Source organism: Sebastes fasciatus, chromosome 2, assembly GCF_043250625.1.
Source record: "Sebastes fasciatus isolate fSebFas1 chromosome 2, fSebFas1.pri, whole genome shotgun sequence".
Taxonomy (NCBI): Eukaryota; Metazoa; Chordata; class Actinopteri; order Perciformes; family Sebastidae; genus Sebastes; species Sebastes fasciatus.
Window position 1 is genome coordinate 13,022,744 of NC_133796.1, and position 20,478 is coordinate 13,043,221.

The 20,478-nt window shown below is 41.8% G+C and overlaps 2 protein-coding genes across 9 annotated transcripts in view; both read right to left on the reverse strand.

Annotated features, from left to right (window-relative positions):
- chd9 (chromodomain helicase DNA binding protein 9) overlaps nt 1–12,973 on the reverse strand; it is an 84,470-nt gene extending 71,497 nt beyond the window's left edge. For 2 of the 7 annotated variants that reach the window (XM_074610204.1, XM_074610192.1), the window contains exons 1-2: nt 12,732–12,973; nt 6,423–8,103 (exon numbers count right to left, since the gene is read on the reverse strand). In XM_074610204.1, the coding sequence (XP_074466305.1) occupies nt 6,423–8,000 (1,578 nt within the window). In that variant the 5' untranslated portion in view covers nt 8,001–8,103; nt 12,732–12,973. Of the gene's footprint in view, nt 1–6,422; nt 8,104–11,576; nt 11,899–11,982; nt 12,195–12,731 lie in introns of those variants that run through there. The other 5 variants (XM_074610201.1, XM_074610165.1, XM_074610174.1 and 2 more) reach the window with 5 other exon arrangements.
- A 3,323-nt stretch (nt 12,974–16,296) lies between these two features.
- aktip (akt interacting protein) overlaps nt 16,297–20,478 on the reverse strand; it is an 8,438-nt gene continuing 4,256 nt past the window's right edge. For both annotated transcript variants that reach the window (XM_074610338.1, XM_074610328.1), the window contains exons 6-10: nt 20,040–20,128; nt 19,480–19,578; nt 18,204–18,311; nt 17,981–18,041; nt 16,297–17,802 (exon numbers count right to left, since the gene is read on the reverse strand). In XM_074610338.1, coding sequence (XP_074466439.1) covers nt 17,695–17,802; nt 17,981–18,041; nt 18,204–18,311; nt 19,480–19,578; nt 20,040–20,128 — 465 coding nt within the window. In that variant the 3' untranslated portion in view covers nt 16,297–17,694. The remainder of the gene's footprint in view (nt 17,803–17,980; nt 18,042–18,203; nt 18,312–19,479; nt 19,579–20,039; nt 20,129–20,478) is intronic.

Here is a 20,478-nt window from a genome sequence, read left to right on the forward strand (position 1 = left end):
CTCACGGAACAGCCAGCTGTGAGCGCATCTGTTTTCAAAGCATGTTTGCACATGTTCTATTTGTAACATTACCATTTTTAACTTTTTAAAATTTCCAAATAAACCTGCAAAAAGATCCATCTGTCACCTGTTCCATCTGTTAACAAACCCAGTCCTAGTTTATTACATTATCGAACAATTAGCAAACTGGACTCATATTATTACATTTTGACATGCTCTTATACATTATCCAACAGTTGCCACATGCCAAGCTGAAAAACTTTAGTAGGACTACTATATGTAGCAAATCTTTGCAGGGATGGTAGAGTGAGTGAAATAAACATTTCAGTCTTCATACATTTCTGTAATCCTTTTGTAAATGTAGCCTATATTATTATATTAGATAGCACAACGTAGTCTAATATATGATAAATGGGTGTCGTAGATGGACAGAGGAAAAAAGGTTTGTGAGTGTTGATTGATAGATGCTGTAAATCTGTATATTGTCTGTCTGTTTTTGCATAAATTAGATACAGATCCACGTAAGATATAACATAGTTTAATCTTTTACAAAGCTCAAAATGCTGTGTGTGCTATATTTACATTGTATTCCAAAAACATGCATCATGCTGTGACATTTTACATTTTTGCACACATTGATGATGCCACCATCATCCCCTCTCTATAGTCCTCTAGATATGTAAACCCCGCCCATTTCCAGCACCTGAGCTAACTGGTATGCATTGATCCTGGGATGTGACCCAGGTCGTATCTGAATTGTCATGACCAGAGATTAACCCGGGTTGACTGGCTTGGTTTGAATTGACAAAAGAAGGAATGAACATGGGTCAGATAACTCTGGTCCGACCCTGGTCATTGGTATGAAAGAGGTAATAGAAAAACTGACAACTGTTCATTTTTCCAGGTCTAGTCTCCATTTTTTTTAATCAATCCTGCGCATCAAATCACCAATACATTCATGGTAGGAGGTAGTAAAGAAATTTAACTGTAGAGCAGCTGCATATAACACCCATTTTAGAGTATCCAGGTTATTGCAGTTCATTTAAACACGTTCTCTGATTTCTTGTGCTAACTACATTTCTCCCATTAACCTGGTTTCTTGTGTGCACAAGGACCACAGTGGGCCATGTCAGTTTTGAATTGAAATGATGGCTCCTTAGGTACCAAAAATCGGGACTGATACCAGGATGCCAAACATCCTCTTTCAGTTTCAGTACGCCTGGAAGGAGTGTTTTGAATGTGCTGCTGTTGCCCCACAAATCTCCAAAACCAGTTTCCTTTTTGCCTTTGGGATTAGTTTAATTTGTACCCATATATAGCTCTATCAAATCCAAATTAAGACACATTAGGATTGTACAAAAAAGGAAGACACAAATCCCCCACTGAAAATCAACCACAACTGAATTTCCAAAGTTGAAACAAGACAATCAAGCTCTCCAGCAATTTTCAAAACTGGGCTGTCCAACGTTTTGCCAGGTAATCCTTGAATGGTAAGGAGAGGGTGATATGGAAAGAAAAATTCAATATGTAATACTGTAGTATGATACATTAAATCTGGAAATCCAATGGTAAACTATTTGCTGTACATCCCATAAGCCCAAAAATGACAAGCCAGCAGTTAGCCAAGGTGTTTAATCTCAAGTTTTTCTTCAAAAGGCAGACTTTCAAATTTGTGCTGTAGCAACTATAGTTGATATCTTCCTTAAAAGAAGTACTGGGTGTGCTCCTTTTCATACACGCGGGGCACAATCCGGCAGGAAGTGATGACGAGTGGCGTTGGAGGAGCGTGCCTCTTAAATAAGAGGGGAAAACCTTTGCCGGAGGGAGGTGGCGTCGCCTTAAACAAAGCATGGATCTGTCAGAGCGACCAAGATTTATTGTGCCATAATTGTTGACGAGATAATGATGCCACAGATAAAAAAAAAAATAGATACCAGCAATAACCTGTTGACTGCTCTGCTATATGGTATTCGCTCATTGTAATAGCATAATGTATAGTACTCCGCTATGTAATACACCCAAATACCCTATTGTGTTTGTGTCAGCATGCGGTTGAGGTAGGCATGCACGCCGCTTTCACCGACTGAATTGAGCGGGGCATCCGGCGTATGTGCAGGCTCTGCCTACTCGGCGCACAACAGGCGTATGCCAGCATGGTAATGGTGCGGACCCATTAACTTCTGCCAACTATGAGCCAATGAAAACAACAGTATGTGGCAATTAGCCAATCAAATTGCAGTGGGGCAACAAGCAATCAGCCCCACATGGCATCACATTTGTGTCATCTGCTTTCATTACTAAAAGCTTTTGGCTTATGCATTGTTGTTTTCCCACACATTTAAAGCACCATTTTAAAATGTTATGATCCAGCAACTGACCTTAAATTGTATTATGATAAATAACAGCAGCAACTGAGTATTTTTCATGCCATGCATTAATCCAGAATTACTGTATATAATTTCTAAATTACTCAGTACCACTAAAACCACACTATTTTCTGTTTGCCTCATTTGCCCCAAATGACCCATTGCCTCTATAAATCACTAGACAGAATAATCATTTGTTTTGACTAATCCATATTGACGTAACTAGCTGAATAACTATCCAGTAACCAGACAAGATACTTTATCATGTGAAAAACATGTTAATCCAATACTGCCACAAAGCAGTCCCAATCACAGAGTGCACAAAGGTCTATTTCAACCTACACATCTCACAATTATTTTTTATTTTAACATGCACAGAGATTTCCCAGACGTCTGTCTTGACTACACACAGCATAAAGACTTACTGCTGACTCACATGAGTACACGTAAGCATTACGAACTGGTATCCAGCTCAGAGGGGTCTCATTAGAGTGCTTGATGCCTGTAAGCTTGAACTACCTCCTCAGAGAAAGCCCCTTGCAGCCCCATAAATGCTGCTGAAATGATTCATGGGACAGGCTGGAGTTCTACACACATCTGTTCATTTGAATTTAGGTCCATTGCAACAGGGCCTAAGACCTTATTTTTACTCAATTTGACTTTTGAATTTGGCAACCTGGGACAACTGTTCAATCTTGAACCCCGGGTGCTCATCACAGCTGCAGCTGACCATTACAAACATTGGAAATCCTAATTAGCCACATTCACTGCGGGGGAGTGCAGAGTGGGCAGCTAGCCCCTGATGCCTTGCCTGTTCAGCAAACACACTATCAGCGGGCTCTTCACACATCGGTGCACATGAATAGCACAGTCAGCCTGTAAGCATCAACATGGGGCTGGATGTTGACACAGACGGGGAGAGGCTCATTCGTACGGCTGTGGTTCATGGCCTCATTTCAATCAAGGACCTTTTGCAGATGGGCAAATGGCCGGCCTTACCAGAGCTCATCCACACAGGCCACCCGTTTTGTTGTCACCTGCTGCCTGTTGGGGGATAGCCGAGGCAGTACTCGACACACAGGTCGTGTCATGGCTTGTCATGGGCATACGTTTGGTTTCAGAAGTGGAGGGCGGGGGGGCATAATTGGTCTGCTGCCAGTAATTTAAATGAGTCACTCAAACTGTTACTGTAAAATGGTAATCATTCATGTGTTTATTACACTAGGGTGTGCAGAAACCGAAAATGTGGGGTTGGTAAGATAATGCCAAACAGTCTGTATTGTCTGGGGCTGACCCGAATGCTTTGAAGCTTCGACCTTTTCCATGGTATTCGTCCTCCAAATCACTATTCAAATGCTCCATTTTTTATTTATTATTATTTTTTTAATTATATATATATATATATATATATATATATATAGTATGTAATATGTAAGGGATAATGTACAACGAGCCGGTTATTGTTGTGAAAGAAACCCCGGCGGAGGGGTCTGTCATCGCCCTGAAGGTTTCTTTCACAACAATGACCTACTAGCTGTACATTATCCCACTTATTACACGGCTACTTACTTAAGAAATCAATAATTTGACACAAAAACGGTCCACCAGAGTCCGACATCAGAACTGCGCCCATAGCAACGGTCTGTTATACATAGCAACGGTCCGCTATAAAGAAATAACAGACCGCAGAACGCCATGATTAACCACCAGGCACTGAAACGGGGGAGATGGAGACAGACCGACAGAAGAACATGTCAGTCTGCCCCGCTGCGCTGATCCGCAAAGCTTCAAATAACTTTGAATATTGCTCACTCACTCAATTTGTTTGGGATAGCCCTAATAAATTGTGTGTTTTCTGTTTAAAAAGTACAAATGTCAGAAGATAGCAAGTAGGCTTACTACTCATCCATCTTTTAAGTAGTTACGTAAGGAATAATCCCACAACATTATTCATTATTTATATTCAACATCAGTTATTAGTAGTTTTTCTCAGACAGATATCGCTGTTTGTTGCGTTTACAGGTATGCGTCTGTACAGTAGTGCTGCAGCGGCATTGAAACGGGGGAGATGGAGACAGACAGAGGAACATTACTCGAATATCGGTGAGTAATATTTCGAATCAGATATTACTCACCGAAGCTTCAAAGCTCAAAAAATGGTCTTCGGGCCAGCCCTAGTGTAGTCAGTGGCATGAGAGACTCAGCTCCGTCAGTAATGGGACATGGAAAACACACTTGTGGAAAAATGCGTGAATTTTCCACATGTGCGTGTTTCTAGTTTGAGATAATCTGTTTGTGCTGTACTCAACAAAATATGTTTAATTGTTGGTAAAACATATGTCGTTTTTGTAACAACATTGCTGTAATCTGAAAAAAGAGTGATCAAAAAGGAATACATGGATGTGTTGAAATGCAAAACCATGATGAAACATCTGTTGCTTCTGCTGCTAGTCATGTGTCACTCGTGGGCCAAGAGGCTGTGTGGATGCTGCTAGGTTACTCGCCAACTGAGGTCCAGGAACCGCCTGAAGCCTGTTACAGCCAGCTAATGCATTCTCCCAACCTCCCCCTCTGCTTCTCTTCTCTCTCTCTCTCTCTCTCTCGTGCTCTTCCTCTCTGTCTCTTTCTTTCCTAAGCTCTCCTTCTTTTTTCCATTCGCTACTGCCCTCTCCATCCCCCAAACCCCCTCCCCCTCCCTCAAGTGCTAACCACTCTCCTCCACCACACTCTTCTCTTCCCGCCCGCTCTCTCACATGTGCACATGCACTCACACACACACACACACACACACACACACAGACACTGTGGCAGCTACCACAACAGCGTGCAACCTCCCCCACACTCCATGGAGGCAGTGTGCAAGTGCCTCTGGCTTGCCCTGACCCACATCTTGATATAGCCCTAAGTATGCTTACAGCTAAGTCCTGAAGACACTCCTGCCACTCTTAGCCTAATCAGGCCTGACCTGCTGTCGGCACACTGGGCAGATAGACAGGCCCGGCTGCGCAGACCATTATCATTTTCAGAAGGCTTTCAGATGGCCCAAGGTACCGCCTCTCTCCACCTTCCCCCCTCTCTCTCCACCACTGATTGCAGGTTTCCTACTAGACAGGCGAATGGTCTATCTGGGATAGTTAGTTAAACATTACACAAGTGGCTAGTTTCAGTGCCATGCTACGCTAGGATAAATTCTCTTAATGTCAGTAACAAAATGTTCTCCTTTAGTAAAGCAGAAATACACTCACCGGCCACTTTATTAGGCACACCTGTTCAATTGCTTGTTAACACAAATAGCTAATCAGCCAATCACATGGCAGCAACTCAATGCATTTAGGCATCTAGAGGTGGTGAAGACGACTTGCTGAAGTTCAAACCGAGCATCAGAATGGGGAAGAAAGGGGATTTAAGTGACTTTGAACGTGGCATGGTTGTTGGTGCCAGACGGGCTGGTCTGAGTATTTCAAAAACTGCTGATCTACTGGGATTTTCACGCACAACCATCTCTAGGGTTTACAGAGAATGGTCCGAAAAAGAGAAAATATCCAGTGAGAGGCAGTTGTGTGTGGACGAAAATGCCTCGTTGATGTCAGAGGTCAGAGGAGAATGGGCAGAGTGGTTCGAGATGATAGAAAGGCAACAGTAACTCAAATAACCACTCGTTACAACCAAGGTATGCAGAATACCATCTCTGAACGCACAACACGTCCAACCTTGAAGCAGATGGGCTACAGCAGCAGAAGACCACCCGGTACTAGCACCGGCCACTTTATTAGGTACACTGTGTACCTAATAAAGTGGCCGGTGAGTGTATGTGCAAATATATCATCTAATTAATTTCACCGTCCTCCAATTCCACTCATTAAACTATACTGAGAAGAAATTGGGGTAAAGAGCAGAGTGCATAATGCCGTATGGATATAAATTAGAGTAGGACAAAAAGCATATTGCATTCAGAGGGATGCTCTGCTACAGCGTGGCTAAAAAATATACTGCCATGCATGTGCTTAAAAACAGACAAATGAATGATTTCATATTTTATAAGAACCAAAAAGTTACCTTTTCTTCCTTGTACTCAACAGGCGCTGGTTTCCTGTTCTCACATCCCCCCTCCTGGCTGGAATCGACCCAGGAACAGTTGGAGTCATCCTGTTGGCTGAGAGCAGCCTCCAGCTGCGGCAGTAGGTCAGGCAGGAGGTCAGGAGGCTCCAGGTCCTCCAAGTCTCCATCCTGAGCCTCTGATGGCAGGAGATTGTCTCCCAACGCTTGGTATCCATTAGTGTTGATGGCCCCGCAGCTCGGAGGCTGCTCAGAGGGCAGCTGGCTGGCCAGGCTGGAGAAGCAGTTCATAGACTCGCCAAACATCTCGGATGACTTGCAGTTTCCCTGTGTTTCTCGGAGCGCCCGGAAAGGACATTCCTCCTCCTGGCTAACTGGGGTACTCATGACTGCTGCGGATGGAAACTGACATACTGTCGCCGAGAGCTCAGGCACTGTAGAAGCGAGGGGTGCAGTGGCAGTGGTGGTGGTGGGCATAGACACTGAGGCTGTGGACAAAGACTGCTGACTGAGACTGGGTATTTCTGGCTCTCCAGGGTAGGCAGGGTACTGAGCAGCTTGGAAAGCAGCAGCAGAACTGACTGAGCATGTGGGCAGGGAGTGAACCATAGATGAAGAATGCATTGGGAAGGGCAGGGTAGGGGCTTCCAGTCCTGATCCAGAGAATGCTTGATCTCCTCTCCTCAACTGGTAGCTACCCTGCTGCTGCTGCTGTGGCTGCAAGCAAGTCCCACTCAGCGAAGCATTTTGACCATCCAAATAAGACTTGCTTGGCATAACCCTTGAATGGAACCTTGGTCCTCCTACAGTAAGTTGGTGCTGAGTATGGTGACCTTGCTGTTGGCTCTGAGATTGACCTCCCTGGTGGAAGGAGAAGTTGTGATGCTGCTGTTGCTGCAGGGACATAGCCTGTGGGTTAATTTGTTGGTGCTGACGCTGGTTTAACAGCTGTTGCTGATGACTTTGCTGCTGTTGTTGCAGCTGCTGCTGCTGCTGCTGCTGCATTCTGTGCTGCTGCTCCTGTTGTTGTTGATGACATGGGTGGTGTTGTTGCTGCTGTGTTTGTTGTTGTCGGACATGAAGTTGCTGGTTGTGCAGTTGTTGCTGCTGCTGATGACAAAGCTGTTGTTGCTGTTGAGATAAGGGGTGGTACATATTCCCGTTCTGGTCTTGGTCGCTCCACATTGGACTGCTACTGTTACAGAACAGCCCATTGGATTGAGGTGCTTGGCTTATGGCAGCATTATGGTACTGGCCATGTTGGTCTGCAATCATGCCACCACCTCCACCACCACCACCTGGGCCCCCAGGACCAGAAAAAGGCTGCCCCATAGGGGCCTGTGCCTTAATGCCAATGTAGTGACTCATCTGCTGACTGTAAGCAGGCATGGCTTGTTGGGTGGCAACTGGTGGCATTACGTCTTGGTGCTTCCCCGGGTCTAGAGGCTCAACTTGGAGGGGCTCAAAGTCAGCGGTGAGGTTTAGCTCGTCCACAAGCGATGGCGCTGTGGGGAAGACATCCTCGTCCAGCCCGTCCAAACCTCCAACAAAGAGGGTGGGGTCACTAAAGAAGTCCATGGCAGAGCCCGGAGCGCGACTGGAACCTTTGGAACTCCACTGGATCCAAGCTGGTCCCAATGAGCCTCGCTGTGAGCTACAGCATGTCCATTATATTGTGGCCCTTTCCAACAACAGAGGGGAGAAAAAATAAAATACAACATTAATATGAGAAGATGGAGACTGTGTGTAATGTAAGGTCTAGATGAAGATCAGATCACAGTTTGCAAACAAACTACAAGTTACTCATTAAAATCAGCAGAATTCCCACCACACACATAAATAAAACACTTTCAGGCTGAGATGACATGACCTTTCCCACCAAATCTACTTTTATCATCCTTTTCATCATCAGTGATACATGCTTGTAGGCTAGTAGAATTGCATGACCATCCAGTGTCCAAAAAAAGGTTTCAAAAGCCAGGTAATGGCTAGGTCAGAAGGGTCTGGAGGAAATTTGGTACCGTTAATTACCCATCAGCGCTGCCTTTCATGTGTGTAGCAAAGCAGCTGGTGCAAACCAACCGCCAGCACCAGCAGGTGCCTCTTCCTGTACCCCCTCCCCTTTCACACACACAAACGCACCACCACCCCCCCACCCCCACAACCAATGAAGCAGCCTGCCCTGCTACTGCAGAGTGTGTGGGAGGTGCAGACAGCTGATAGAATTTCAACAGCTAGGGACAGAGGAGGCAGAGGAGGTTCATTGAGCGTGTGTGTGTGTGTGTGTGTGTGTGTGTGCGCGAGTGCGTGTGTTCCGCAACCACAGAGCAGCGGAAGATGGCAGAAGCTTACCCAGGTCAGTCATTATGTGCTGACTTGCTATGCACACAGGCAGGCACACAAGAGCACAAACAAGCACAGCCATTTCTCCAGTATAAATATAACTTATTGTTTCATTGGCCAACATATTATTTCAAATGACAGCCAACATGAAGGAAAGTGGTATTTTCAGTATACCATTCTCTTAAATACACTGGGTGTTGATGACATAACTGTGACAGCCTCAACTACTGCACATGTGATATGTAATCATAGGCCGAATAAATCACGAAAAGTTACTTATGTAATGAGTACATAAATAAGACTGCCTGCAATGGTGGGCATCATGCCCATTTGCAATGGTAAATTCATACATAAGTGGCTAAACTTCCTTAAATCCCAATATACTGTACAACCTCAGCCAACATACTGTATTTGTACAGTCTGCGAGTGAATTTGAAAACGTAAATACTGTCAGGATTCTGAGTTGTTACACTAAAACGGGATTCTAATTGGCAACTTTTCAACATTTAGGCTATGATGTTAAAAGGTGATTTTGCTTAGGTGTGTGTAATGTCACACCTGACATTAGTACGTTTAATATCCAACAGTCCATTCAGAATGTGGTAAAGTATTTCAAATTACCAAAAGACATGAAACCAAAGTTAAATCACAAACTGAACAAACAGAGGTAGGAAAAGGCTCTAGCAATATCACAGCATACAGTTATTTCTCTGGCTCACTGTCATGCCACCAGGCACGCACCATAGCCAATATAGGCCTATTATCGCTCTCCCCACACCAACCACTGTCAACAGGTCACAATACAAATCTGTTCACACAAGCATTAAGCCATTCCTGTCAGTTTGGGTGGTGCCTCCGACTTCAGGTTCACTCCAGTGCTTTACTATCCTGTTTATTAGGTAATCATGTCATGATCCTGAAATGTGACATTCTCACTTAATTTTTTTAAGCTTCTTTCGATGCCTCTCTCTTAAGGCCCTCCTTGATGATTTGTCTCTCACGCTGTCAACAAGTAAAACAGGAGGCTTGTGAAATCACTGTCTGAGAAGAGAGACTATTTAAGTACAATAAAAAAAACTTTTCCCAGCCATACTCAAGTGATAATTACACCACCTCTAACCATAATAAAAGGTGTTTTAAAGTATGTACTTGGGTTTCTGATGATGATGAGCTACTCATTTAAAGCTGCAGTCGGTAGAAATGGAGCAAATATGATTAAAAAAAGTTATTTTTATAAAACGGTCACTATATCCTGACAGTAGTGCCTTAGACGGGTAATCTGAAAAAAGAATCACGTGCCTCTGTGGCCCCCGGTGCTCCTAATGGCATCTGCAAGATTTCCCAGAGAACAGGAGCCTGCCGTCTATGAGCCGGCTGTCAATCATTCGCGAACTCTGACCAAGCGGTCAAACTAGGCAGTGCTGATCAAATATGAATCAATATTCTGTTACTGAAATGCCTATTTCTCGCCTGAATTGTTTTCAGAATCATCTTGTAGTGTACTGTTTTGCTGTAAAATGATAAAGTTTGTGACCCGGCAGCCATGTTGAGATCAGTTGAGGAAATACCAAGCACCGCCCACCAGCCGGAGCACAGCTAATGGGAACGCTCTCTCTCTCTGAGATGACCTGTGATTGGCCAAAGTCTCCCATCACCGGCTATATTTTTTAAAGCCTGAAAACAGAGCCATGAGGAGGTGCAGAAGTCTAGTTTGCTCTCAAAACACTTGAATTACAATATGCTGAAAGGTTATTATGGAATTATTTCCCAAGGATGTAAAAAACTAAGATGTACACTAATATATTTTGGATGACACTAAAGAGTTTGTGCCAAACACGAGAATAAATCAAGTGTGCTTGTCATTTATTGAACACAAAAAAACACATATGTAATGAAAATTAAACTAATTTGTGTCATTTGAAATGATTTCCAGCAGATATTATCTTGTTGGTGACATTCAAAGCAAGTCTGAGACACAGCCATATAGCTACCAAAGTTGAATGATGAGTAGTTATGAGCTATTATGTAGTCATATTATCTATATGTATCTATTTCTTTATATTAATCATGTCTTTAGGTGGAGGCTTCAGATAAACCCAGTGTTTTTTTTTTTGCCTCTTCCTGCACTGTATATTATTTTATTTGTTTTGTTATGTCGTGTAGTCTTAAATTGTGCAAAATAAATAAACAAACAAATGAGGCGAAGCAGGCAATCAATTCAAACTGGATTTACTGAGCTGGCAGCCATGTTGAGATCAGTTGAGGAAATACCAAGCACCGCCCATCAGCCGTGCACAGCCAATAGGAACACTCAACAGGAACACTCTCTCTCTGAAATGACCCGTGATCAGCCAAAGTCTCCCGTCAAACGTTATGCCTACTGAAGCTTTAACATGTGCACTAATAACTTTGGATGACACAAAAGAGTTTGTGCCAAACAGGAGAATAAATCAAGTGTGCTTGTCATTTGAACACAAAAATAAACTAATTTGTCATTGAATTCAGTCATTGAAATGATTTCCAGCACAGATATTATCTTCTTGGGTTGGTGACATTCAAAGGAAGTCTGAGACACAGCCATATAGCTACCAAAGTTGACTGATGAGGCGAAGTAAGCGGTCAATTCAAATTGGATTTACAACAGTAAACTGGAGGTAAAAGCTGTATAAAAACTGCAGTGTGATGGGTTTGAAGAATTATACACCCTATCTTCCCCCATGTGCCATGCAGCATGTTCCCACTGGTAACCTTTAAACACCTCCCAATCTGGCCCTGAGACACAGACCAGTCCCCCCTCACCCTTATAGTCACCTTCCAGCTGTTTCCTCCACAATCATGACGTGGTAAGTCCCATCCAAGCCACGTGTTACTCTCATGTCTAATATCAACAACAGAACTGTGTACACAACTCCACCGAGGTCGCCATTGAATCCTGGAAACATCCAATTCTGCTGCACCTCAAACAGTCAAAACAGCATCAAACCAACAAGTTGTAGGCTGGCTAGCACACGCGTCAAGCTACTAGCCACGTTGGGAACAAAAGTTAGCCAAAGGGCGCATTTAATTGGACTCCAGACTTGTTTTAATTGGTCGCCTACACTTTGTTAAGTTACGCACGACCGCGCAAAACGTTCGTCAACACGTTTTCCAAAGCTTTAATAAGTTTAATACGGAGTCTTTAGCTCTCATTTTATTACCAGACACCACCGGGGCTCACCTCTGAAGTCCCAGCATCCTCCTCTTCTTCATCTTCAGCCCAGCAGCAGCAATGGATGGCTTCGGCTCCTGAACGCAGCGTTTTATAAACGATGTGTAGTTTTATAGATATTAATAAAGCAAGTGGAAGCTAAATGAGTGTCGCTACTTGGGGTGCATTTGATTATTTTAGTTTTAAATTGGGTTGTTGGGAGCTGGTCACACGTGTTTCCTATAAACCTCCACTTTGGGAAAAACCACAGGATTCAAAAAGGTGTCGTGACGCTTCACACTGAGAGAAGAGGAGGAGGGAGGAGGGAGGAGAGGGAGGAGGAGATGGATGGAGAGGTCGACAGTAATGGTGTCCATGATAATACAACTAGTTACGCACCGACTTTCGTTTTAATTCTTACAAAAACCGACGTATTGGCCACATGTAAGAAGTGCGGCGCTGACTGAGGTCGCTGTCAGTTCAGGACCACTTTACGCATCAATTTACGCGTCAAAACTGTGAGAAAAGTAGGATGTCATTTGCTTTTCTTACATGCAAACTTACGCAAAACTAACGCGGACAAGTTTTTGGTCAAGTCTTATTTTCTACCGGTAGGATACCCACTAAAAAGCACGGCTGCTCGGTCGGTGTCATCAGACAGCTGAGCCTCCTCACTGACTGACTCACTGTCAGCTATTTGACAGCTCCCTTTTTGCCTTGAATGAAACTGGGTCTGAAACACACACAAAAACACACGAAGAAGGTGTGTTTTTTCTCACCTGAAACGAACCCCCAACAAAGTGCACCTCCTTAGCGGTCCACGTAGAGAGAGAGAGTAGTGTTATTATCGGGTTGAAGTTGTGACTGTGTTGTTTAGTTGTACTCCTGCTGGCGACCACGGCGGCGCAGCGGCGGCTCTACCGCTGCTGCTGCTGCTGACGTGACTGTGATAACACCGGCATTTGCATATTAGTGACCTCCTCTCTGATTGGAGCACTCACAATTCACCACACATTCACGTTTCTATGTATAAATAAAAGCCGGTTCTGTCAGTGTGAGTGCTTTTGGTACTGTGGCGCCTCCAGCAAGCTCCAGAAAGCTGCTGATTAAATCCTGGTTTCATGCGTAAAAGTGCCTCTGTTGACAGAGTGCATAAGATGGCCGCGTACAAGCCAGAGCCAATCAGGAGAGGTTTTACTATCGCACATGCAACTGGAGTCTGTACTCAATGCAAACATGACATGGGGTGGATGAGCTGCTCTCTGTGGGTGCATGGCGACCTCTGGTGGCTGACTGGGTTAACATACTGCCACTAAATTAAATCATTCCAATTTGGACTTGTACTCAATATGGAACACCAAAATACATGTTATCAAGAGCTCGTTATCCTTAGAACATTTTAAAAGGAAATTATCATCACATTTAATTCCTGATGTCTAATTATCTTTAGATATGTTTAGATACATTTTCTTTTTTTTCTGTACTGTTTTTGGTATGTATTTCATTGTTTTTATTGGATTGTTTTCCACTGTTTGGTTAGGTTTTTCTGCACATTTTGTGTATTTCTTGTTGTTTTTTAACTTTTGTTTTATTTTTAAAATTATGTTAGTTTATATCTTTCTTTCTTTTTAGTTATTGTTTTTTTTTCTCCAGAGGTTGGGGGGCACGGGGTCCTTTGTGTTTAAGCCTGTGGCTTCTTGAGCTCTCCTGACACATTTATTGTTTTTTTTCATTGACTGGATTTTGTGCAGTTTTATATATGTGCAAATAAATAAATACAAAATAAATAAATACATAAATAAATAGTGTGTTCATATTGACTTTATATAATTCGTCTTTAATCTCAAAGGACACACAAGTACGCTATATAATGGGGCAGTTAAGATGAAATATTCATAATAATTGTGCATTTTGTGATAAAAGCAACATACAGATGTGGCACAGATGTAGGTTTATATGTTATGAAAATATATAGATATCAGGGCACTGCAAATTTGGCCCCTGGTTGCCATGGCGGCCACAACAAATTGATGATCTAGTTCATAAATATGCTCCATGTTTTGATAAACAACTTGCTAGAATTAGTTAAATGTTGAACATTTGAAACAATACTTTCTTGTGCCATAGAGCTATATAGTCAGAACTTGATTGCATACAATTCTGCTTTATACGTTACATCAGTGGCTAAAGAACCAATATATTGAGTCATTTAAATTCTATTCAGCCAAAATAATGCAAATATTGTATTGAAACTACAGAACTATACAAATATTTGAAAAATGTAGTAAAAATTGTAGGGGCAATGGCAATATTTACAGTGAGTGGGGTCTATTTACAATATGGAATATAAATACAAGTGAGTAAATAGAATAGTAATGAGTGTGTGTGTGTGTGTGTGTATGCACTGTATGTAGCCCTATGTATGTGTGTGTGTGAACGTGTGTGGATAAGGGGGGCAGCATGTGGTGCATGGTGTGCGCCCTGGAGAGGTCAGAGTTCACAGTCCTGATGGCCTGGGGAAAGAAACTCCGCCTCATGTCTCTCTGTTTTTGCAGCATGGCTGCGGAGGCGCTTGCCTGACCGCAGCAGCTGGAACAGTCCAATGTTTTGGTGGTGAGGATCCTTCATAATCGTGTAGGCTCTGGTTCTCTCAAAGGCCTGCAGGGAGGGGAGTGTGGTTCCTGTAGTGCGTACACTCGGCCGAACGCACTACCCTCTGCAGAGCCCTCCTATGTTATGAGGTGTGGCACAGATGTAGGTTTATATGTTGTGAAAATATATAGATATCAGGGCACTGCAAATTTGGCCCCTGGTTGCCATGGCGGCCACAACAAATACACCTACAGAACGGCAGGATCTTCAGCTTTCTATCGGTGCGTTTATCTTTTAATTAGCAGTGAAATTGACAGAGATATTGTTGGATAAAATTCAGGATTGATGGTAACTTCTAGTCACAGGTTGTATATTGATTGTCATTCTATCATGAATGCAAGGGGGTGATGACCTTTGACCCATGAAGTGACCTTTTATTAGGTTTTTTCTCAGGTTAAAAGTTTTAAAAAACACCCTTTAAAAATAAAGAGGGAAATGAACATGTCTCTGACATCTGATGTAATCAGCTTAAACACACCTTGGAAATCATCAAGACTCATAAAATCAGTTATCTGCAACAATTAGGAATATTCAGCGCCTATTTGGCGGCGATTTTGAAAAATGGCAGCCACGGCCCTAAGGGGCCAAATTTGCAGCACCCCGATATCTATATCTATTCATAACATATAAACCTACATCTGTGCCAAATGTGTTGCTTTTATCGCAAAATGCACAGTTGTTATGCTTAACTGTCCCACTAATAGCCTCATAGAAAAGTATGCCCTGATTTTGACTCCAGGTATTCTGCTAGGACTCAACAGATCAATTCAATATTCCTATAATAAAAGAATCATTGTCTGTGTAGTAACCTTTGACAATTTATTACAGATTATGTATCTAGGTAATATGCCCTTTTCACAGCAGCTATTTGACATATCATTGCAGGTTAACACAGCTCTAATTGTTAAATTTAATTATAGTCCCGTTCTATTTAGTGTCACAGTCATTCCAGTGAGCCAGCATTCACAATACCAGGGCCCTAGCACACCTAAATGGAACAGGGCCATAATTAAAGGTATTATTGATGACATTTTTATGAATTAAAGTGTTGCTTTTCCTGAAAAAAATGATTGTGAATTCATTTAAAAAATGCTGGCAAAATGTTTTGTTTATCTCTGTGGAAGATATCTGACGTTTTGAGCCAATAGTAAAACAATGTTGGTATCACTTGGTATCTCTGGGTCAGCAGTTAGTGTGGAGAAAAGGGATAAATGGCTAAGATTGATTGTAAATGCAATGGAACGGGGGGAGGGAGAATGCAACATCTAGTGGCTGAATGTTATCAATAGCACCTTTATTTTTATTAATTACATCTGTTTACCCTGCAAAGGCATGTCAAGATGGCTGCTTTGAAAATGGCCTATTGTGGAATATTGATGAACATGATTGTATGTGAACACATCTATTACTATACAGACGTTTAAGAGTGAACCTTCTCTCCCATGTAGACCATATACTAAAGTACTTTGAAAATAATCCTTACTTTCTCCCCTGCAATGATCAGAGCAGGAGTCAACTGTAGATTAGCAGTATCTCATTTTGAAACACTTGGGGATAAAGAAATCATGGGAAAAATCTGTATTGTCTGTATATAATCTGTGCTCTGCATCAGGTATTTCAAATAGCCTACAGTAAGTAAAACTATTTAAGTCGATCCCTCCCAAGTGCGATAACAAAAATTCCAATTATGACTTTGTTTTTGATCAGTTTATTGATTTCAGAGAAAAGCATTTAAACCTCATGTCATCTATGCAGTAACGTCTCTCACAAACTGGAGCAGGAATGGGTCCATATGGAACACATTAGCACTCACACGTTTGAAGATGTCAACAGCCCAAATGTCAGTGTGTGAAGTACACCGAAATTTTCACAGCAGCTATAAATAGATCGAACAGGTTTCAGCACCATATCTGCTATTCTAAAATAACTCTTTTCCTTCTGGGCTTCCCACACATTTTAAAACTCCCATCCTTTTTCCCCCACACCCTTAAGTTTGACAATATTTGCATATAACTAACAATTAAGCCAGAGCCCTTACAGATGAAGACATTACATAAAACGCAACTGGCACAACAGAGAAGGTGTATTCTTGTAGCTGGACAAAACTCCTTTTTGTGTTGCTCAGAAACTAGTCAATAACTAAACCTTATCAAAATACATTTCCTCCAGATTTATGTGGGAATTCTGCAATAACTTCTTTGACTTGTAATGAAAAGATCTGTAAGGAAGCTTAAGTAACATTTGCAAAGAAAACCTCTCAAAAAATAACTTAGAAAATCCAAGCGTCAATGCAGACAGGTCTCTAAAAGTCAAAGCTTAGCACAGCATCCATTATTTACACATCAAAACTTTAATAACCAACAGCCAGAGGGTACATAAAACATTCAAAATTATTTAAAATCAGACAAAATACAATAATAGAGCTTACTTATTTCGCATCTCATTTAAAACCATACGGGCCTGCTCTGCTTTTTATATATATATATATATATATATATATATATATATATATATATATTAGGAACTATGTAAGACGATAGTTTACACAGTGGGATTAAGAAGAAATCATTGTCCAATTAGAAACAAATGTAAAACATATCATGTCAATCTAATTGGGTAATGAGGGTGGTTTCATTCACACAGCTGTGACTGACAACATTCCAAGTCTGACAAATAAAACAGTCCTGAGCCAATTTCAACAAGTGGTAGAGATCACGTAGTCCACTATACTTACCGTATGAATGCTTTACTCATACTTTTCAGCTCCTTTTGGGACAGTATGCTGTATCATCTAGCCCAACATGTGCATGGATCTGAAAAATCTAACTGAGAAAGCTCTTTGATTGCATCACAGCCGAAAAGATGTTTCTGGGACATCCATTTGTCATCGTCGATTTACATATAATACAAACTTTGTTTCCTTATTCTAAAGCTGTTTGAGGAGATGCCTACGAAGCTTTTAAAGCTGAGCAAAAGTTCTCCCAACTGTTTCAAGGATCCAGTTCGCTTAAACAGCTGAGGCAAGCCAGTGGTGTGGCGTCCGATGCATATGGGCCTCCCTCTAGTGGCTGCTGCATCGACAGTGCAGGTTCAGCTCTGGGGAGGACTGTCGTCTTTGCTGAAGGGCTGCGTCGATCCAGGCTTCACCCAAGACAGCCCCGACACCTGCGTTCCCTTGTGGTGATCCTCAGGCCGTCTCTAGAGCAACAAAAGACAAATTAGCAGTTACATAACAGGAATAGCTCGACCAATCAAAATGCTTGTAGCTCACACTCTATTTGGGTTGTTATTCTGGGAGGAGAAGTAGACTGAACTCTCCTGCTTGTATAAAATCAAAAAAAATCTTAGATGGTTAAGTTATGTAGTAAAAACTTACTTTGTATGTGAACATCCGCTCTTTTGCTTCCTCGTGAACAGCTGGGTTCCATGGAGAAAAACTATCAAATGGATAAGAATGGCGATGTGTGAGCGTGAGAGGGAACTTTTTTTCTCCTTCAGAGTTTCATCTCACACGCACACGCACACATACAGTACAAACATAGTATTACAGGGTGTGTTTTCTTGTAGTGGAATGTTAAAAATGTGAACAATTTACCAACCTTATTGCGTAGGGATCATCTATCTTGGGCTGGTCAAAAAGATGACTGTTGCATAGTTTCACACTATCCACCACTTTGCTTTTGAACAACTGCACGTCCTTTTCATATCTGAACATTTTAAAAAGAGGGTATGCTTTAGAATACGTGAGACACGAGTCACTAAAGAAAATCAAAGCTGCAACAGGCAGCTGGACAGAAAAATTAGTTGGAACACAAAGACTGGAGTTTTTTGTCCCTTTTTTTAGATTACAGATAATACATTTATTTTTTATAATTTCACATGCAAAGGCCTGTACACAATATGCATCATATTTCTGCGTTGTTTATAGCATGACAACACCAGCGCCTTTCTGAAAAGTTTGCACGGCTACACAAAAATACCCTTTCTCCTCATTTGGAACAATTGACAATTGGTGCAAAGAAAATGTGGACACTGACAGAGGTTTCTATCATTTAGTTCATTCCATTTACATCAATGAGTGTAGGCCAAATAACAGAAACACCTTTAAGCATAATGCAACACAATTCAACAGCACCACAAATGTCATTCTCCAAAATGACTACAGTTAAATCAACACCTCTCTGAAACAGTTTCAGCTTCAATAAGGTATGATTTATTGCAGGACTGTTGACTGAATTCATTTTAGCTAGGTGTACCTAATAACCTGGCAAGTGCTTTCTGAGCAGCAGACATTTTGGCATGTCAGCAGGGAAAGCACACGTGTAACTGAGAACATTAACAACTGCATTTCATTTAGGTGAGCTAGTCCGAGGGTCGTGGTATTGTGCATGCTAGCTCACTGGCATGGCTTACTGGGACACTTGATGGAACCGAGCAATCATTAGTGAAATTTGTTTCACCTGTGCTTTTCCCGCTTTGACAAGTCAAAATGTCATGCCATGACAAAGGTCGCGAGAAGAAGCAAGAAACCAAAACAAGTTCATAAATATACTCCATGTCCTGATTAACAACTTGCTAGAATTAGTTAGACGTTGAACATTTGAAACAATACTTTCTTGTGCCATAGCGCTATTTAGTCAGAACTTGATTGCATACCATTCTGCTTTATACTCCGTTACATCAGAAGCTAAAGAACCAATATATTGAGTCATTTAAATTCTATTCAGCCAAAATAATTCAAATATTGTATATTTTAAAACTTAAAATTTAAAGAATATTCTTATTCTTCAGCAGCATCACAGTAAGTGTTGCTTTTGTATGGTTCATCCCTTACTTTAGGATAAAAACAATTGGAAAGGAGGCTCAGATACTCACAGCACAGCAGCCTCTGGGTTGAGTGGTTCCGTGGTATTGATCTTGTAGAAAATTGTTCGTGCGTACATCAAGACTTGCCAGATGTGGTTGTGATTCCGTCTACAAGAACGCAACATAAGGAGTTGACAACATCATTAAACCTTTTTGCCAGGAACATGGGTGCATCACATCACTTGATGGTCCTCTTTTTGATGTGATAAAACTGAAGACATTTTCATGACCACCACCAACAATGAATACCCTACCATCATAGAAGTGTAGCTACATTCATAATCTTGTTCCGAGTGATAAAATGTTAGGATATGAAATTAGGTGAATATTCCAAGATATCCCTTCTCTCATTTGATCACCATACTGAATGTATTTTCACAATTTTGTTAAAAATTCTCTCGTTCTGTTTGGTCCAAAAGATGACTATGCAGACAATGTCCAGCCGTCCAAGAGAAGCACTGACCAAGCCGGACTGTCTCGGGGGGTGTGTGGTGGTGTGTGTGTGTGTGTGTGTGGGGGGGGGGGAAATGGAAGAGTAAATTGCAAAAGCATGAAAGCAGAGAGCATACCTCCATTTGGTGAAAGCTCTTCTGACATCAAGCTCTCCAGACACAGGGTCAACAAGAGGATGGAAGACTGGGATGTCAAATACTAATTTCTGAAACAAAGCACAAGGAAGAGATGTTTCAGGGTTTGCCTCAACTTTTTGCTCAACAAAATGTTTTGACTGTTCTGTAACACAAAGCGTCATTTCCAAGATTATTGGTCAATCATCACTTGTTGTCACTCTCAAGTCCTACATTGATTTTATCCATAAATAGTAAACGCATCAACTTAAGTTGAAAAAAATATGTAGTTTAACAATTTAAATACAACTGAACACATGATGACAGTTTGAGATGTTTCAAGATGTGAATATTATTTTCGAAACCTTTGCAGACCTGGAAAAATAGTCACCATAAGCATAAATACTATATGATTGGATGGATGCATAAAACACTGTCTTTG